Below are 20,675 nucleotides of genomic sequence, written 5' to 3' on the forward strand. Positions count from 1 at the left end.
TCGCTCCATTTATCTCTATGGGACATACTGGAAATAGCTCTGACAATCTCATAGAGATGAATGGAGCGACAGAGTGCATGCCAAGCCTGATGCTCTGTTTATTCAGGGGGCCCTGTGGAGTACAGCGTCCCATTCTGGGGCCCCAGCGGCAGGACCCGAACCAATCTAATAGTTATCCCAATCCTGTAGATAGGGGTTAACATCAAATTACCAAACAAGCCACTGGTGTAACTATAGGGGTCGCAGCGGTCGTAGAGGGCCCCCCTTGCCAGTGGTGCTGTACTTTTCCCTTTATAAGATGCAGTGCATCCTATGACAGCTCCTACTGGGCTCAATGTAACTGCATTGTACAAATTACAGCACATTGCTATCAACGAAAAAGTTGTATTGTTGATTTCATGAGTCTGTAGAGAGGTTAGAGAGGCTAGAAATGGTCAGCAGATCCTCTGCGATGACGTTTCAATCCACCACTAAATCGTTCTTCAGTGGTTTGAAAAGTCATTCATCCAAAAGTTGTAAAGCTGTCATGGTAAAATCATAGTTGATGTGATAGCAATTATTGCCTAGTAGAAAGGATGTAAGTGATCAGTGATTACTGCAAAATTTCCATTGTGTTAGGCATTTTGCAATAGACTTTTTAACCCATATGTAATAATTGAAGTCGCACTACGACTTTCAGCCTGAGTGTTTCCATAGTCTAATATGTGGGAATATCCACAAGCCCATTTCTATAACATATACATATATTTGTTAAAGGTTCCAAAAAACTGATTTAACAGAATAACTTTAATACCTTTCATTGTTCATTCCTCCTTGAGGCATCGTTGGACTTGATGGGAGCATCAGTGGCACAGGTGGTGAAGGTTTCACAGACTTTTTTGTGACTGGCCGATCAGAATGGAGGACACTACGCAGTTTCTGGGTGAAGCTATAAGAGTCTGATGTTGGAAATGTTGGGCTTCTAATGACTGGAGAAGAATGTTCTGGTTCACATGGAAAAGAAGGTGACTTTTGTTGAGCAACACTTGTAGAAATACCTCCAAAATTTGATAGATCACTTCCAATAGCTGTATTACTAGGAAAATGTATCTTGTCTTCTGTGTGGTCAATTCCTGGTGGTCCAGAGACTGTGGATGCCTTTTCTTGGTTTGTGGGAAATACCACTTGGTCAGTTTGTTCTTTTTTCTGTAAAATGACTGTTTCCGTTGGGCACAGCCCACATTTTTCATTGACCAGTTCTATGTGAACTGTATCTTGTGCAACATGTGTCTCCTCAGAACTTTCAGGCTCCAATAAAGTTGTCAAGTCATCAGAAGGAGGGCTTATAGCGGTAGATACACTATGTGCCTGCTCTGAAAGTAAATATGGTTCATCAGATAGGATTGCTGTCTCCTTAACTGAGAAACCTGACATGTCAGGAAGAATATCTGACTTTTTAACAGTTAGTGAATCAGAAACTAATGTGTCTGTTATTTCAGGGACAACATCTACTTTGCTTGCAGTTGAGTCAAACTTCTCCATTGCAGCTTGAGAAACTTTGTTTTCCTCTTCTTCAGGTAAAAGGTTTAGATGATCAGAAATCAGCTCATTGTTGACCATTTGTGGTTCCATTGCATGTTCACAGTTCTTACTTTTTCCTTTTGGAAGAAATTGTGTGGGTACAGGAATGATTTCATGCCCATCAGAAGTCCCAGAAGTGCTGAGGATAGGTACTCCTGTTTCTTCACAAGGATTGACTATCTCAGGTTCAGCAGTTGTTATTTCGAAACTTATTTGACTTGGTTCTGTTGAAGGATATTCAGTTTCCTCTCCAGAGGGGGCATGCTGCTGTGGAGCAGATTCTGAATTCTTCATGCAACCAACCTGGGCCTTGGATGTTGCGTTCACTGAATCTGTATGGATAATATCAGCTTCATTCTGCTCTAGTAACATTTCTGTTCCTCTACTTTCCTTCACTGCATCACTGTGTTCCTGAGAACTATGGATCATTTCTTCTCCACCCTCTGGACAGAAGTTAAGCACTACTTCAAAAGCCATTTCAGGATGTTTCTCCTGAGGGTGTACTTCCTTGTGTATATTATGATGCAGATTATGAGATATTTCCTCTGATTTTTCTGTGCTAACAGTGTGTGCATTGGTACATTCCATGAGCTTGTGAATTGACATAGAAGGTTGTGTGGTATCTAATGGAGCTTTCTCACTGAATATCTCTCCAGGTCCATCTGTTGTAATGCTATGCAATATATCTTTGTGGTTATCAATAACTGAATGATGTAATTTTGTCACTTGCGTGAGTTCCTCTATATCATTTTTGACATTTTTCTCATTTGCTTCCTCTATTACACTCTGCGATTTTGTTCTTGGTTCAGCTCCACATGTAAGGTAAGACATGGAGCCCTTTTCATTTACCCTTATACTAGGAAGATAAGACTGTTCAGGAGGTTGTGGTTCCTCTGCTAATGTATAAGAGCATGTAGCCACATGTTCAGTACTTTCAATGTCTTCATGATAACTCCTTTGATCAGTGAAAGTTTGTGCTGTTTCCATATTACATTTGTTAAAAACTGCCTCAATGGTATCATTAAGAGGTTTGATGCTAGCTTTTTGAACCTCATCAGTATTTTCAAGGGCTTTTGCAGATAAATCTTTATTAAAAATACTTTCATTAATATCATTCTTTTTAGTCTTGATTGTAAGATCATCACATACCTGAGTTTCAGCTTCTGGACAAATGGCTGGCAAAGGGCTTCCATCTTCTCTGCTGTCACTGGGGTGAAGAGGAACACTTAAATTGTCATGTTCAGATACAAAATTCTTATCTGGTGCTGAGAATATTTGCGAATGTTTACACTGAAGGCTGACCCTTGAGAGATTAGTTGTATTCTCTGTCTTATGTAGATCTTGAGAAGAAGTGTCTACTGCAACATCACCCATATTGCCAACATCTATTTCAATATTCGGTATGTTTGTAGAGCAATCCGTTGGTATTTCCATAGAGCTGTATCTGACACCTGCTGTTTCAAGTTGGCTTGATTTATCATCTATCATGTGAAGCTGTGTACAAGCATCTGGAGAAACCTCAAGTTGAGCCTGAGTAGTAGGAATTCCTTCATTAGCATTTTCATCTTCATGACACTGACCTTTTGTTAATAATTTCAGTGACTGTTTCTCTTCTGGAATTAAGCCTTCATCTGGTTGACTGTAAAGTAAAATATTGTCCTCCTGGAGTCCCAAAGTATCTTCAGTGCCAGTGTCTTTACAAGTTGTAGAGATGGTTTTGTCTGTTACATCACCCATGGCTGTAGAATCTGATATGTATTCTGAAAGCTCTGATGTTAATGATAAAGATTCATGTGCCTTCTCCTCCAGGACTTTGCCATGACACAGAACCTTGTCAAGGTAGGGTGTGTTCTCTAAGAACGCTATTTCTTGCTGACTCAATGTGATCAAAAGATCCTCCTTCTCCTTTGTAGACCTGCTTTCCAGGTTTGGGCTGAGGTCTACTATTTTAAACTCTTCTGGAGTTGAGGCAGATATATTCTGCTTTAGCTGAACTTTGGATGACTCCCCTATGGTACAATCTGGCTTGCGGTTCAGGTTTTCCACATCAGACAGGTCAGATGATTGTAGCTTTGCATTAGTATCAGGAATTTGGTTTTGATGCATAGTATTTAAGCACATATTTTTTTCACTTTGGTTTTGGCTGGTATTCACCTTGGTTTGAACTGAAAATGTCTCAGAATTTTCAATAAGGGAATTTTCTTCCTTTGGATGTGATCCATCCTTGTAGTCCCTCTTATTGTCACGACTATGGATAAAGAAAATAGGATCCAGTGGAGACAATGTTGGCAAAACCTGTGTGTCTGGGGAGTGTCCTGTAATAACAGGACATGCGGAAATAGGTAAATAACTATTTTTAGCATCAGTTTTTAAAGCCTTTTGCTTGGGAGTGAGTGAACTTTGTCCATCAGCTCCAACATCCTCCTGAGTGCTCCTCTGCAAATCATTGACATCACCCGTCTCTCCTGTTGTCACTTTCTCTATGTCCATGCCAAGTTGCAATGTTGTGAACTCATTCCCAGTAAGGCCCAGTGGACTAAGGTCGATGTTTTGCTGGGATGTCACTTCAGTGTGCCTTATAGAAGTTAGTCCATCCTCACCAATGGAAGGTGAAGTGAGTGACTGGTGTTTGCTACATATGGGTAAACCGTTTGCTATATCTTCCTTTATATCAGGATTTGGTGCTGCCAGATGTAGTTCTGTGGTATTTAGGCAAAAAGTTGACACATCTTCTAAGAGTAAATTGTTCACAGAGCCCAGAAATGTAATATCTTTTCCTGTTTCAGCACTAGTCTGATTAACTACTTGAATTAGATCACTTGAAGCAGTCATTTGTGCAAGGTCCAGAGATGTATCTACAAGACTTGCTGTGGTTTCCACAGTAAGATGATTTACATCTTCATTTAGACCCTTGGTCATGTGAACTGGTGCATTTTTTGTTTTGGGTCTATTTTTTAAACCCTTTTTTTGTACGTTACGGTTTATCATGTCTTTAGTAGTAAATTTTTCATCATCTCTTGTGGACTTTTTTTGTAAGCCATACTCCTCACTAATTTCAGTGTTTGCATTTGTAGGCTGAATGTTTTCTGCTGAAGTTGTCTCTTTTACATGTCTTTCAGTATCAAGGCATTCTTTTTTTTCTGCCTTTAGTCTATCAGGTACATCGACAGGAGAATTGTGATAGGCTGTAATCTTACCCATCTGTGCATGAAGACTTTCTGGTCCTGTCACCTCAAGCAGGGACTGTTGATTAAACAATGATGTAACAAGATTATTGAGCTCTGACACCACCAGATTGGGTTCAAGGCTCTCAGCTTTAGAGGATTCTCCGATGTGGAGACAGCTCTCTTTTTCAAGACTATGTGGTATGGGGAGTTTATCTTTATGGTTGTCTGAGCTCCCATCTGTTGTAACAGGCAGGATTAAATGGCTCTGCCCCCAAGTCTGGCTATTGCCATGATCTGTAGTTAAAGTTCTACTGTTGTATGATCCTTTCTGTTCTACCTGATCAGTATTACTATCCTTGCAAACTTCCTTTGTTTGGTTACAAATGTCATCTGGTTCTTGGAGCATTCCCGCTGGCTGAGATAGTGTTGCATTTTTAGAGAATAATTCTTTAGCTGCTGGAATCAGCTGTGGTGTGGAAGTCAGAGGAAGAACACTTGGATTTCCGAGATTGCAGTCACTTTGTATTGCAGCATCATTGCTCTTAAAGTTAGTTATGGAAGATATACCAAATTCTGGTTCTGTATCTTGCATTCCCAATAAATCTTCACTTGCTTGAACGTTAAATCCACTAGTGATCACTGACATTGCTTTAGAAGATGGGTCTGCTTGAGGCATCTCTGGTAGGATGCTTTTCTCTTCTTCCTGGATCTTAGATATATTTTCTGGCAATACGTGCTGTCCCCATTCTCTGAGTATCCCAATCAGTCCAATATCTTCTGCTGCAGAGTATTCTTCATCCCCAGAATCTTCTTCACTGGTGAGGTTGCTGCAGTTAACAAGGCAAATGGTTCAAATAATTCATCCCTCCAATAAATATGGGCAAGCATAGCGCAGGAAAAGAGGCAGATGCATGCAGACTTCTAAAACCAAACACCAAGCAGAATCTTAGATAGAGATGCAAAACCATGCAACACATGCTTAAGTCAATAATCAAGATATTTATAAAAAACCAGCAGTCAGGTAACTCAAAAAAAAAAGTTCCAGGGACAGCCTAACATTAGATTTAACACCCTCTGATTGGAATAATAAAAAAAACTGGTTACTAGGTGAGTGGTATCATAAACGACCACCAATATTAGGCCAATACAGATTACTATAGCATTTGAAAAGCTCAAGACAACACAATTCCATAATCTACCCGCTAATATGTGTAGCCAAAGGAATACATAGTATTGGCATGTGTCTCCGATGCTATCTAGCTACCAGGAAGATATGAATGAGTTCTGTGTGCCCAGACAGAGGACACTGCCAAATAGGAAAATAGCCCAACAGTGCTGGACTTAATCTAAGCAGATGGACTCAAGGCAAGAGTAACTGCAGCAAAGGAAATTCCCAAGAACACCACAAGCTTACAAGCCTACTACACTACACTTAGAAGAGCAGCAAGCTCAGCATGCTAAGAATGAAGAATGCTCATTGGGCTCAACAAGGTTAAGTCAACATTTGTTGCAATGAAACTTAGCAGTTGCTAATATGATGTACCCTAGTAATGTCATATGTTCCTAGGGAAAACAGGGGGGAAGATTTATTAATACTGTCTTAGGCCTAAGGCTAGTTGCACACTAGCCTGCCAGAAGATTTTAACGCTAGTATTAAACTAGCCTTACACTAAACAGAAGCTGTAAAAAATTTATCACAGTGTTATATGCTATTTTAGGACATTTTTCCTATTGGTTGATTTACTTGACACCAATATTTTGTGTCTTTCTATGCTGCGCCCCCTTTTTTCCAAAACTGTTCAATGAGGAACAAAAAGGGTCTAAAACGCAAAATACATTTGGGCTAAAGCATGCATACCAATTTTGGGGCAGTTTGAGGCAGAATTCCAGTGCATTTAGAATTACAATTAGTTGTAATCTTCCACTGTGTATATCCTGGCTACATATAACATCCGATATTTACCCCAACCAGGGGTAAATTACTTGTCCAAGTAATGGGTTAAGCCTATGGCAGCTATCATATATATATATAAACCTACACAGAAAAATGCCAGACCGCTTATACTAATCAATTCTTTATTACAAAAATCACAATGTTTGCATAATTAAATACAGACATGATTAAAACAAAGTGCAGGCGATAAAAAACGACATCACTGGAGGAGAGCTACAGCGGATCCAAGTCCATTATTATTCAACATGATTATCATTCACTAAAGTGCATGTGCAACAAATGATGAATATATTATAAATGGTAAATAGTAGACATTTGGACATTTACCCATGCTGTTTCTCCTCCAGGATGGCGCCAACCCCAACGCGCGTTTCGGCGTACCTTCGTCTGGGGGTACGCCGAAACGCAAGTTGGGGTTGGCGCCATCCTGGAGGAGAAACAGCATGGGTAAATGTCCAAATGTCTACTATTTACCATTTATAATATATTCATCATTTGTTGCACATGCACTTTAGTGAATGATAATCATGTTGAATAATAATGGACTTGGATCCGCTGTAGATCTCCTTCAGTGATGTCGTTTTTTATCTCCTGCACTTTGTTTTAATCATGTCTGTATTTAATTATGCAAACATTGTGATTTTTGTAATAAAGAATTGATTAGTATAAGCGGTCTGGCATTTTTCTGTGTAGGTTTATATATCCTGGCTACATACTAGGGCTAAGCTGATGATCAACAATAATTGGTGCATCCAGGGTGACATTACACCAGAACTATCCATTGCTAATTTTGGGGTGTCATAATTAGGGAATCTCCCTTTTGTACATATATACAGTATATACACTGAGCAAAAATATAAACACAACACTTTCGGTTTTGCTCCCATTTTGCATGAGCTGAACTCAAAGATCTGAAACATTTTCTACATACACAAAAGACCCATTACTCTTAAATATTGTTCACAATTCTGTCTAAATCTGTGTTAGTGAGCACTTCTCCTTTGCCGAGATAATCCATCCCACCTCACAGGTGTTGCATATCAAGGTGCTGATTAGACAGAATGAATATTGCACAGGTGTGGCTTAGATTTCCCACAATAAAAGGCCACTCTGAAATGTGCAGTTTGATCACACAGCACAATGCCACAGATGTTGCAATGTTTGAGGGAGCGTGCAATTGGCATGCTGACTGCAGGAATGTCTACCAGAGCTGTTGCCAGTGCAATGAATGTTCATTTCTCTACCATAAGCCGTCTCCAAAGGCGTTTCAGAGCAGACCACATGTAACCACACCACCCCAGGACCTCCACATCCAGCATGTTCACCTCCATGATCGTCTGAGACCAGCCACCTGGACAGCTGCAGCAACAATTGGTTTGCATAACCAAAGAAATTCTGCACAAACTGTCAGAAACCGTCTCAGGAAAGCTCATCTGCATGCTCGTCGTCCTCATCGGGGTCTGGACCTGACTGCAGTTCGTCGTCGTAACCGACTTGAGTGGGAAAATGCTCACATTCTATGGTGTCTGGCACGTTGGAGAGGCGTTCTGTACACGGATGAGTCCTGGTTTTCACTGTTCAGGGCAGATGGCAGACAGCGTGGGTGGCGTTGTGTGGATGAGCGGTTTGCTGACATCAACGTTGTGGATCGAGTGGCCCATGTTGGCGGTGGGGTTATAGTATGGGCAGGCGTATGTTATGGACAATGAACACAGGTGCATTTTATTGATGGCATTTTGAATGCACAGAGATACCGTGACGAGATCCTGAGGCCCATTGTTGTGCCATTCATCCACGACCATCACCTCATGTTGCAGCATGATAATGCAAGGACCCATATTGCAAGGATCTGTACACAATTCCTGGAAGCTAAAAACATCCCAGTTCTTGCATGGCCAGCATACTCACCGGACATGTCACCCATTGAGCATGTTTGGGATGCTCTGGATCGGCATATACGACAGCGTGTTCCAGTTCCTGCCAATATTCTGCATCTTCGCACAGCTATTGAAGAGGAGTGGACCAACATTCCACAGGCCACAATCAACAACCTGATCAACTCTATGCGACGGAGATGTGTTGCACTGCGTGAGGCAAATGGTGGCCACACCAGATACTGGCTGATTTTCTGACCCCCCCCCCCCCCCCCTTCCCTAGTAAGGCAAAACTGTGCACATTTCAGAGTGGTCTTTTATTGTGGGAAGTCTAAGGCACACCTGTGCAATATTCATGCTGTCTAATCAGCACCTTGATATGCCACACCTGTGAGGTGGGATGGAATTATCTTGGCAAAGGAGAAGTGCTCACTAACACAGATTTAGGGTCTATTCACACGTCCACAAATGGGTCCGCATCCATTCCGCAATATCGGGAACTGGTGCGGACCCATTCATTCTCAATGTGGCAGGAATGGATGCGGAGGGCACACTATGTGCTCTCCGCATCCGCATTTCCGGAGCGCGGCCCCAAACTTCCGGGCCGTGGCGCCGCAGTCTGCAATTGCGGACAAGAATAGGCAGTTCTATGGAGGGTTCTGGCCGGGTGTATTGCAAATCCGCAATACACTACGGACGTGTGAATGGACCCTTAGATAGATTTGTGAACAATATTTGTGAGTAATGGGTCTTTTGTGTATGTAGAAAATGTTTCAGATCTTTGAGTTCAGATCATGCAAAATGGGAGTAAAACGGAAAGTGTTGCGTTTATATTGTTGCTCAGTGTATATATATATATATATATATATATATATATACCCAGATAAGGCATTTTGGTTGTTCTTGTTAAAGGGGTTTTCCAAGATATTGCATTGATGCCAGTGATACCCAAATAATCCTCATCAGTAAGCAGTCATAGCCCCTTAAAGGGGTTGTCCAAGTTATATTTATTGATGACCCATCCTCAGCATAGGCCATCATTATCTGAGGGGTCTGACACCTGGGACCCTTGCTTAACAGCTGTTTGAGAGCCTGAGGGCAGTGGCATGGCGTTGAGTGCGCAGCCTTCTCACAGCTTACCCTAGGCTTCTGACATCACGTTCATCAGTCACTTGGCCTAGGCGCAGCGGAGTCCTATTCAAGTGAATGGGATTGAGCTGAGATACCAAGCACTGTATTTGGTAAGCTGCCTCTTCAAACAGCTTATCGGCAGGGGCCCCAGGTGTCAGACCCCCACCGATCAGATACTGATGACCTATCTTGAGGAAGGTCATCAGTAAAAAACTGTCGGAAAACCCCTTAATACTTAGTCCTAGATTAAGCAGCAACCAGTTCTTGACTAGCAGCAGCAGCAGCAGCAGCATGTTCAGCTCCCAAGAGAAGATTCAGTGCAAGCATACCCAGCATGCAGCAGGCAATAGGACAAGCTCAGGCTATTTTCAAGTAATGAATAATTGAATTTTTCCCTTTAAATAGTTCGCTCCAAGCTCACAGCTGTTAAATAAAAAAACACATGAGTTATGCCCATAATAATGATACCTGATGGTGCCAGGCTGCGCGCTCTGCCCAGATTCCTTATATTCCAGTCCCTCTATATAAAGATCAGTCTGCGGAAGAGCAGGAAGCAGCTGTCCTTCCTCCCAGGCACTACGCTGCGCTGTAACGTCTCCACTCCTGGGAAAATAAAAGGATCGCTAAACAGAGGGAAATAGGTGAAATAACAGTGCGAGCAATGCATCACTTTTTTCCGAGTTACTTAGTATTGTCCCCTGTAACTTTCCACGTCCTCAACAAGTCGACAAACTGGAGACAATCATGACCCTTGCACCTTTAAACTTGTTAGAATTTCAACTCACATGGAAAGAATGCGCATGACGATCCAACCTTTCCATATTTTTCAAGGAAATGCGATGTCTGTTAAAGGGGTATTCCCATCACAAACAATGGGGGCATATCGCTAGGATATGCCGCCATTGTCTGAGGTGAATGTCCCACCTCTGGGACTCGCACCTACAAGGAGAACGGAGCCGGGGAGGTTGTGGCTGGAGGATCCCAGGTTTCCCAGCCACTACCAAGCGCTGCTCCCCCGCTGCTCCCATACAAGTGAACGGGAGCGCACGCGTGGCCTCTGCTCCCATTCATTTCTATGGGGCAGAAGGAAATAGCCGAGCCAGTGTTTGGCTATTTTCGGCGGCCCAATTGAAATTAATGAAGGGCGGCTGCGCATGCACAGTGAACCCTCCATTAATTTCCTGCTCCGTTCTTGTTGTAGGTGCGGGTCCCAAAGGTGGGACCCGCAACTATCTGACAATGGGGGCATATCCTAGCGATATGCCCCTAATGTATGGGAAAACCCCTTTAAAGTTATACCGTCCAAGTTCCTCTCATAAAGACTCATTTATACTGGACAAGTATTGCAATGATTCGTTCAATTCCAGCTATCATTGATTGTATACTGCTGTAAAAATGATCAATACTACCCTCTGCAATTGTAGGGTCTACAGCATGGTTCTCAAAACCGTTGGCAGGCAACAAAGACTCTTCTTGTGTGATGAGGATTTATCTCCTCAGCTACAATTACTAGCAATCTGCAATAAAGGTCCAACTGGTGGTTGGGTGTGTCCCTGTCTGACACTTGCAGCACTGATTGAATAATATCAGACTGTACAGGGACCCCCCCCCCCCCCCCCCCCCCACCACCTGGTAACACCCAGATCAACCTTCATTGCAAACTGATGGCAATTCATTCACAAACTTCTAGTAGGAGTAATAGATGAATAGCACAACAGACTCATAAGAATAGATTCTCCAGAACTGTAATTATACGGGGAATGCAAGTAGTTACTAAAACAGACATGTCCGGAGAGGTGACAGGTCCTCTTTAATCTAGTTATGTTACTAGTGATAGATCTAGTGTTATGCATCTATGTTGCTTTTATTTGTAAATACATTGCATTACTCATACTGTTTCGGAGTTACAGGCTGTATTATTGTCCACAGCTACATTCATCTGCAAGCTTCAGAGCTGAAACCTTCCATCATTCCTTGCTTGACTACTGTGTGTGAAGAGCTTTAGCTACTTTCACATCAGCGTTTTTGCTGGATCCGTCATGGATCCGTTATGAATGAATCCGGTTGTATTATCTTTAACATAGCCAAGATGGATCTGTCATGAACTCCATTGAAAGTCAATGGGGGACGGATCCGTTTTCTATTGTGTCAGAGAAAACGGATCTATCCCCATTGACCACATCGCGGACAGAAAACGCTGCTTGCAGCATTCTTCTGTCCGCGATGGGGACGCAACCAAACGGAACGGAATGCATTCTGGTACACTCCATTTTGTTCAGTTCAATTTTGTCCCCATTGACAATGAATAAGGACAAAACGGAAGCATTCCCCCCCCCCCCCCTCCTATGATGGATCTCAATAGCGGAAAGGGAAAGCGTGAGTGTGAAAGTAGCCTTACTTTGGTGATTTTTGGATGCAACCCAATGTGAAAAAAACTAAGGGGATCATTTATTAAGACCAGCATATTAGATGCTGGTCTTAATAAGTCCCTGCACTGGTAGTGGATCCATTAAATTTATGAAGAGGTATCGGCCTCTACATAACTTCGGCGCATCCAGCGCCAGTCTAATTGTAAGCCAGATTCCTTGCTGTTACTAAAATCCTAAAATAGGCATAGAAAATGATGAATGAGACGGGTCTGCCGGTCTGTCCCCTTCCCTGCCCACACCACTCCCACTTTTTTAGACCAGGCGCGGGAAAAAGTTGCAGATTACGGCGCAATAGTTTCTGGATAATAAATGACCCCCTAACTGTTCTACTGCATTTTGCTAAGCTACAGTAATCAGGATGTGTTTTATAACAAACTTTGTTGAATATTTTCAACAACAACCAGCAGAATTGTGAATTGAGCTCTGAAGGGTAACTCAGGACAAGTACAAGTTAAGTAATGCTATGTATTTTCAAAGTTACTCATCTTTTTATGTACATTATCACTGTTAAATGAGTATTCCGTTAGGTACACGTTATCCCCTATCCACAGAATAGGGAATAATTATCAGATCAGTGGGGGTCCTAGAGGTACAGGGGCCCTGTACCTCCTGCAGGCCCCTTGCTGCTGTGCACGGCTGTTCTATGATTTCTATGGAAGTTTTGGAGATAGGTGATACTCAGCTATCTTCAGAACTCCCATAGAAATGAATAGACTGGCCACGCACATGTATGACCAGCCGTTCCGGTCATTTCAGATGAGCAGCAGGAGGCCCCCGTTCTCATGATCTGATATTTATCCCCTATCCGGGAATACCCCTTTAATTGTGTTGATCATACCCTTGAAGACAAAACCACTGTTTCCATTCATACCTTGAATTTGTTGCAGTGGCATTCGGGTTTTCAGAAAATAATGATGGAAATGTTTTTTCTTCTTTCTGTTCTTCTCCCTCTCGTTGTCCTCCTTGGTAACTTTTTGGATCCCACTGAGGAAAAAGCACGGGACTGGCCTCGAGAGATGGAAGGAATTCCTGTAATAGTACAAGATGAATAGGGTAGAGTGAATTCCACTTCTATACAATGCACCTGTTATTTACTCAAAATGTTGAGCTCGGAAGGATCGTCACAGAGGGTGGCACTTGATATGTGATTGGTAAACATATAAGAATATAGAGAAGATACAGAATTATTAGTTTCCTAATATATTGTTATTGCAAACAAAATTAGAAGCTCTTTGCACACATTTTTGTGATCAAAATTGTGTCTGGCCCATCTACCAACGACAAGGTGGCTTCTGCAGACGGGAACCTACACTAACAGTTTTGTATTGTACATTTGGGGGAGTGGCTGATGCTAATTTCGATTGTGCGTTCATGCCCATCTGTCCAAGGCTTTTAAATAGTGTTTTCTATAGCCGGATCCAAATCACTGTTATTTGTGGTGAGACATGGACTGACATGGGACACTTCCCCTGTAACAGTGAGGACAAGAGTTACCCATCATCTTGTCCGAGGATACGAGGCTAAAATCACCTTGATCTCCATTGCCCTGGAATATACATGTGAAGTCCCCTGATGATGTCTGGAAAAGACAGAAACATGGCATGTAGGGCGTTGTAGTTAGGGCTTGATAGAACTTGAGACCCATACTGAGGGAAAGGTTCGGTGTGGGGTCACCCCTGTCGGGGCGGGTGCTCCATTGTGGTAGGCAGGCTATAAGAACAGCCCCTTGACCCCTAGACAGGCAGGAAAGCCATAATAGGGCGTTTCAGGAGTTAATACCGTGCCAATTACCACATCAGCATCCGGTCACACCGGTCAAAGGTAATACCACCGCCAGGACCATCCTCCATGGTCGTGGACCCCGCCCAGACGAGGTGAGATCCACCCTTTTTTCATTTCATTTTAGTATTAATATCATTAATAATATATGAATTGATACAGTGGAGGAGATTATTGTTGTTAGTGTTGTCAATGTCGTCTCTCACCCAGTGTGATACATTATGTTAAATGACCTAGTAAAGGTTACGTTTTATTGAATCCCAGTTTACAATATTTTTCTGCTATATTTGGGTGTAATTACATACCACGTACATAAACCAGTAAAGGTGGTATATCTAATTAATTTTTACGGATCCTACACTGCCCTGAATTTTGTAGGCCTAGGCCCAGGAAAGGCAAGTCTGTTAGTGTAGGTCCCATCATCTGCAGAAGCCACCTTGCTGTTGGCAGATGGCCCAGAGACAATTTTGATCAGAAATGTGCGCAAAGAGCTTCAAATGTTCATGTATAGTAATTATAGCATTAATGCAATTCAGAAAAACACATGCTTGAAGTGTTTGCATGTATTTTTGTGCATGGGACAGGTACATATACAGGTCCTTCTAAAAAAATTAGCATATTGTGATAAAGTTCATTATTTTCTGTAGTGTACTGATAAACATTAGACTTTCATATATTTTAGATTCATTACACACCAACTGAAGTAGTTCAAGCCTTTTATTGTTTTAATATTGATGATTTTGGCATACAGCTAATGAAAACCCAAATTTCCTATCTAAAAAAATTTGCATATTTTATCCGACCAATAAAAGAAAAGTGTTTTTAATACAAAAAAAGTCAACCTTCAAATAATTATGTTCAGTTATGCACTCAATACTTGGTGGGGAATCCTTTTGCAGAAATGACTGCTTCAATGCGGCGTGGCATGGAGGCAATCAGCCTGTGGCATTGCTGAGGTGTTATGGAGGCCCAGGATGCTTCGATAGCGGCCTTAAGCTCATCCAGAGTGTTGGGTCTTGCGTCTCTCAACTTTCTCTTCCCAATATCCCACAGATTCTCTATGGGGTTCAGGTCAGGAGAGTTGGCAGGCCAATTGAGCACAGTAATACCATGGTCAGTAAAGCATTTACTAGTGGTTTTGGCACTGTGAGCAGGTGCCAGGTCGTGCTGAAAAATTAAAATCTTTATCTCCATAAAGCTTTTCAGCAGATGGAAGCATGAAGTGCTCCAAAATCTCCTGATAGCTAGCTGCATTGACCCTGCCCTTGATAAAACACAGTGGACCAACACCAGCAGCTGACATGGCACCCCAGACCATCACTGACTGTGGGTACTTGACACTGGACTTCAGGCATTTTGGCATTTCCTTCTCCCCAGTCTTCCTCCAGACTCTGGCACCTTGATTTCCGAATGACATGCAACAGTCCAGTGCTGCTTCTCTGTAGCCCAGGTCAGGCGCTTCTGCCGCTGTTTCTGGTTCAAAAGTGGCTTGACCTGGGGAATGCGGCACCTGTAGCCCATTTCCTGCACACGCCTGTACACGGTGGCTCTGGATGTTTCTACTCCAGACTCAGTCCACTGCTTCCGCAGGTCCCCCAAGGTCTGGAATCGGTCCTTCTCCACAATCTTCCTCAGGGTCCGGTCACCTCTTCTCGTTGTGCAGCGTTTTCTGCCACACTTTTTCCTTCCCACTGAGGTGCCTTGATACAGCACTCTGGGAACAGCCTATTCGTTCAGAAATTTCTTTCTGTGTCTTACCCTCTTGCTTGAGGGTGTCAATGATGGCCTTCTGGACAGCAGTCAGGTCGGCAGTCTTACCCATGATTGTGGTTTTGAGTAGTGAACCAGGCTGGGAGTTTTTAAAAGCCTCAGGAATCTTTTGCAGGTGTTTAGAGTTAATTAGTTGATTCAGATGATTAGGTTAATAGCTCGTTTAGAGAACCTTTTCATGATATGCTAATTTTTTTAGATAGGAATTTTGGGTTTTCATGAGCTGTATGCCAAAATCATCAATATTAAAACAATAAAAGGCTTGAACTACTTCAGTTGGTGTGTAATGAATCTAAAATATATGAAAGTCTAATGTTTATCAGTACATTACAGAAAATAATGAACTTTATCACAATATGCTAATTTTTTTAGAAGGACCTGTACTGTTTGTTTGCCTTTGAATGTCAGCCATGGTAGCGTGCACCTGTTCTTCATTACATATTGTTTGGGATGCTGGCCTAACTTTGTTTTTTTATATTTTGTTATTATTGGACCCTATTTAGTGGGAGATTTCCAGTAGTACAGCAGAGCAGCGAGGGACATTTTAATTTCACAGTTCCCATGCTGACTTCAGAGCACAGTTCAAGCTATTTTATGAAAGCCTGAAATCTGTGTACTATCAATGGAAAACAGGCTTCCATAAACAGCAGCCTACAGTCTGCTGATGGATTCACAGGTCAGACCTGACCCGGGACATCTGCATGGACTGGAGTATGAATGTTCTCTCTGTGTCAAGGTGGGTCACTTTTGGGGACTTCCTTTTCCTCCCAATTATAAAACACACATATATTTCCCTGTACATTCTCTTTGAAGAACTTACTGTACATAAGTGGTTGTCTCATGAACCTTGTTGCTGATTGCAACAGGTGTCCCCCAAACAGCACATGATACAGGGAAATGCCACTTGGGGGCCCCATCTTTGCTTCAGCAGCACTCTTGCCTCCCAGTCACTCCGGAAGCTGACCACCAGAGACCAGAACTTAGAGACCACAGCAGTGGACCGAAGGAGCTGGAATCCAGTGACAAGGAGCAGGTAAGTGTGCTTCTGCAGGTCCGGGAGGTGGAGGGGCAGCTGCAAAGGCTGCCAAACCTGGACAACCTCTTTAAAGGGATTACATTGCATCCTGAGACATATGCTTGCTTTCAAGAAGATGCAGACTGCTGCTCATCTTCCTTGCAGCGACCACCGCAGGAACAATGTGGTATTACAAGTGGTTCTTCTAATGAATGGCTGTCTATGTCACAGATAGACTGACGCTATAAGGCAACCCCTACATGCGGGCCATCCCCATACTGTGCCTGTGAGAATAACGCTTGATTCTGGCTACGTATCGGCCAAGCATTTATGTGTGTCAATATGGAGATAAGCAGCTTACAGGCAACTTTGGAAATGCTGATCCCCAGAATGATGAATAGTTTTTGAATATATAAACTAAACATATTTAAAAAAAAAACGGTTATGTCCAAATCAGGGTTGTTTTTATATCTGAGCAATGGAGGGGACACCGGGATTTCTGTGAGTTCCTTGTATAAACTAAGACTGGGTTCTCCTAATAAGGTCAACGGCCGAGCAGGAGCACAAGAAGGAGAGTTCCTGGAAGCTGAGATCCACAAGGCAGAGCTCATCCCGTCTGGAGGGGATACTAGGGAGAAAGACAGCATTGTGGGACTGTTTATCCTTCCCACGCTCTTGTATCCCAGAAGACGTTTCTATGTAACAATCTGTAACCAAAACTCCACTGTCTTCTTCTCTTGCCTCAATACTAAATAGTGTTTCTTCCATGGCAAGACCTATATCCATAAGCTGTTAGCGAGGGCTTGATGTTATAGAGCAGGAGGAGCTGAGCAAATATATCGTTTTGTGGGAAGAAAATTCAAGAAAATGTTCAACTCATTCATTTTAAGGGCTCGTGCACACGAACGCATTTTCTTTAAGTTTTTTTTTTATTTTTGCGGACCAAATGCGGAACCATTCATTTTAATCGGTCTGCAAGAAAAATGGAAGTTACTCCGTCTGCATTCCGTTTCCATATGTCTGTATTTCCGCTCCGCAAAAAAATAGAACATGTCCTACTATTGTCCGCATCATGGACAAGGATAGGACTGTTATATTAGGGGCTAGCTGTTGCAATCCGCAAAATATGAAATGCACACGGACGTCATCCATATTTTTTGTGGATCCGTGTTTGCGGACATACGTTCATGTGCATGAGCCCTAAATCTCTGCCCTTTCTGTGCTTAGGTTTCCAGGTGGTCTTAGTGATTGACATATGTCTCTATGTGCGCGCTCCTACTGCAAAGGCTGCCTATCATTGTAGGGGGACTGCCCATTGGACTCCTAAGCATAGAAATAACCATTAACTTACAGGTTATAATGATACAGTATATCAATCTACAGTGTTCAGCTCCTCCTGCTCAATAACATGATGCCAGCAGATGGGGGTGGGGGGGTGGGGGCATTTCATGGTGTCTGGTTTCCTTTAATGCTTGAGGAACCTAGTAAGTTTGCTGCATTTTGGGAAATGTGTATAAGTATCTATATATTCATATACTATATATCTCAGTACCACCAGCCCTTATGCCCTTAAAGGGGTTTCCCATCTTAGACAATGGGGGCATATCACTAGGAAGGGAGCGGCGGCCGGGCATGCGCGGTGCGCTCCCATTCACTTCAATGGGAGAGACGGGGAGCTGTGCCTGGTGGTGGATGGACCCTGGGAAACCCGAGGTCCTCCAGCCACAACTCTCCCCGGCTCCGTTCTCGTTGTAGGTGTGGGTCCCAGCGATGGGAACTGCACCTATCAGACAATGGGGGCATATCCTAGCGATATGCCCCCATTGTCTAAGATGGGATAACCCCTTTAATCACCTCAGCAGTGTTATCTAGTCGGGGCAGCCCTAGAGAGTCATTAGGGTACATTCACAGTGTTTTTTGTAGTCATTGCTGAAGGGATATTTGTAATCATGACAAAACCACAACATTTTTGCAAAAAGTGCTACAGTTTATCAGCATTTACCAAAATGACAGTAACAATTGCAACAAAAAAACGTCTCATGGAAGTATACCCCACCCTAAGGCCGAATGCACACGGCCGTTATTCACGGCCGTGAGCGGTCCGTGGTAACACGGGCTGGATTCCTGCTGCCACAGTACAGTAATACACTCTTATGATCTATACCAGTGTATTACCGTACTGCGGCGGCAGCAGGAAGCGCACGGCGTCATAGCAACCAATGACGCCGTGCGCTCCTGCACTCAGCAGGAATCCAGCCCGTGTTACTACGGACCGCTCAAGGCCGTGAAACACGGCTGTGTGCATTCGGCCTAAGGGTGAATCCACTTTCGGCAGATTTTGTTGCACAATTTGCTGAGAATGAAAACCAGTTCCATTCATACACATGGTTACATAGTTAATACGGATGAAAAAAGACATAAGTCCATCAAGTTTAGCCAAGGGAAAGGTGGGGACGCGAATCCCAGAAATCCTCACATTTGGTGAGGAGCACATGTTTTTCTGCAGGCCCCATTCACCTTAAAGGGACAGTGGCAGACATTTCTGCTATCTGTAAATATACTTTTTAAGCAGGACAACGCAGAATTTGGATCTGGCTGCAGATATCTGTCAATTTATTTGAGGATTCGGATGTGGATACTCTCTGCAATCTGTCTATATGAGATTTGTTAAAATATCATCCAGTTCGCTGCTACTGTAAACCCATCAGATTTTCCACACTAATTTGTCACCAGTGACCTCCCTATCCAACTGTTTGCATAAACACATAGCTGTCAGTCACTTGATTAAAACACTGTTTTTCTTTGTTGATTTGAAGCTCTGCTCTCGAGTTTTGAAACTTTATCTTAATATGCAAATCGGGCTTTTGGTGCAACCAGGGCATCACTGTTGCTCTTGTTGCATCCAAGCTCCACCCCTTTCTGTGGCCAGGATCACTCTGGCTGCTTTGATTGACAGGGCCAGACAGTAGCAAAAAATGGCCAAGCGCTGTACTTGGCTAGTAATTACTATAGAATGGCATGTACCCTTCTATTTGCCACCTACTTCATAATAACAGACACCTGGCAGGTTAGACAGAAGTAAAAGATACAAGGGAAAATGACTGCAGGATCAGACTACAAAGGTTTTTGTTTGTAGTCTGTATCCATAGAGACACACAGGAAGTGTAAATACACAGAGTGTTACGCGCCGGAGGCCCAAGACAAACCTCCGGGACGTCATACAAACAGGACACAGGCAGAAACAGGCCAGGGACCAACAGAGAACTTTATTACACATGTAATAAAAGAACAAGACAGTACAATATATGCAGGTTAGGCAATAGTGGTAGAACTACCACAGAACCAAGTGCACCGGCACACCAGAGGCAAAACCCAGAAAGTGGAGAGCCAGTGAGCGCCATTCTTCACAGAGCCCCTGGTGGTGGGGATGAACTGGGCTGAGGGCTCACTGGTCGGACCTCCAGGAAGGTCCCGGAACACTTGGTCTCTACCTGCAAAGAACCACCCAGGTGCAAGCACCAGGGGAAACAGAGAACAGAACTGGAACGCAAGCAAATACAGGACATGGATCAGACAACAAGACAAACGGGAACCAGCATAGAAGTAGATGCCATGCAGAACGGAAGCATGACAGTCACAGGCAGCGCTGCACACAGACTAGAGATCCTCCCTCCGGAGAACCCAGGGACCCTCTCACGAAGGCAGGACAAACACAGAAACAGTAAGGCACTGCAGGACAGACAAGGGACGGACTAGATCAGAAGCAGTTTAGCACTGCCAGACTACACAAGGAACAAACTGAATCCAGACAGAGTACAGGTACAGAAGAACAGGCAAGGCATGGACAAGGATAACAGCATAAACATCATACAGGACAGGTACAGAAGATCAGACAAGGACATAACATCAATGCATACCAGGCAACACCACAAACAAGGGCAGATGGCAAAACCCCCTGGGTCAGCAGCAAGGTGCTACACCCAGTAAGGAACAAGA

At 43.1% G+C, this 20,675-nt stretch overlaps 1 protein-coding gene across 5 annotated transcripts in view; it reads right to left on the minus strand.

Moving 5' to 3' along the window:
* The window catches only part of TACC2 (transforming acidic coiled-coil containing protein 2), a 181,918-nt gene that overhangs the window by 104,605 nt on the left and 56,638 nt on the right, over positions 1 to 20,675 (minus strand). For all 5 annotated transcript variants that reach the window (XM_044296930.1, XM_044296931.1, XM_044296932.1 and 2 more), the window contains exons 6-8: positions 12,987 to 13,144; positions 10,155 to 10,289; positions 794 to 5,554 (exon numbers count right to left, since the gene is read on the minus strand). In XM_044296930.1, the coding sequence (XP_044152865.1) occupies positions 794 to 5,554; positions 10,155 to 10,289; positions 12,987 to 13,144 (5,054 nt within the window). The remainder of the gene's footprint in view (positions 1 to 793; positions 5,555 to 10,154; positions 10,290 to 12,986; positions 13,145 to 20,675) is intronic.

The sequence above is a fragment of the Bufo gargarizans genome, chromosome 6 (genome assembly GCF_014858855.1).
Source record: "Bufo gargarizans isolate SCDJY-AF-19 chromosome 6, ASM1485885v1, whole genome shotgun sequence".
Lineage (NCBI taxonomy): Eukaryota > Metazoa > Chordata > Amphibia > Anura > Bufonidae > Bufo > Bufo gargarizans.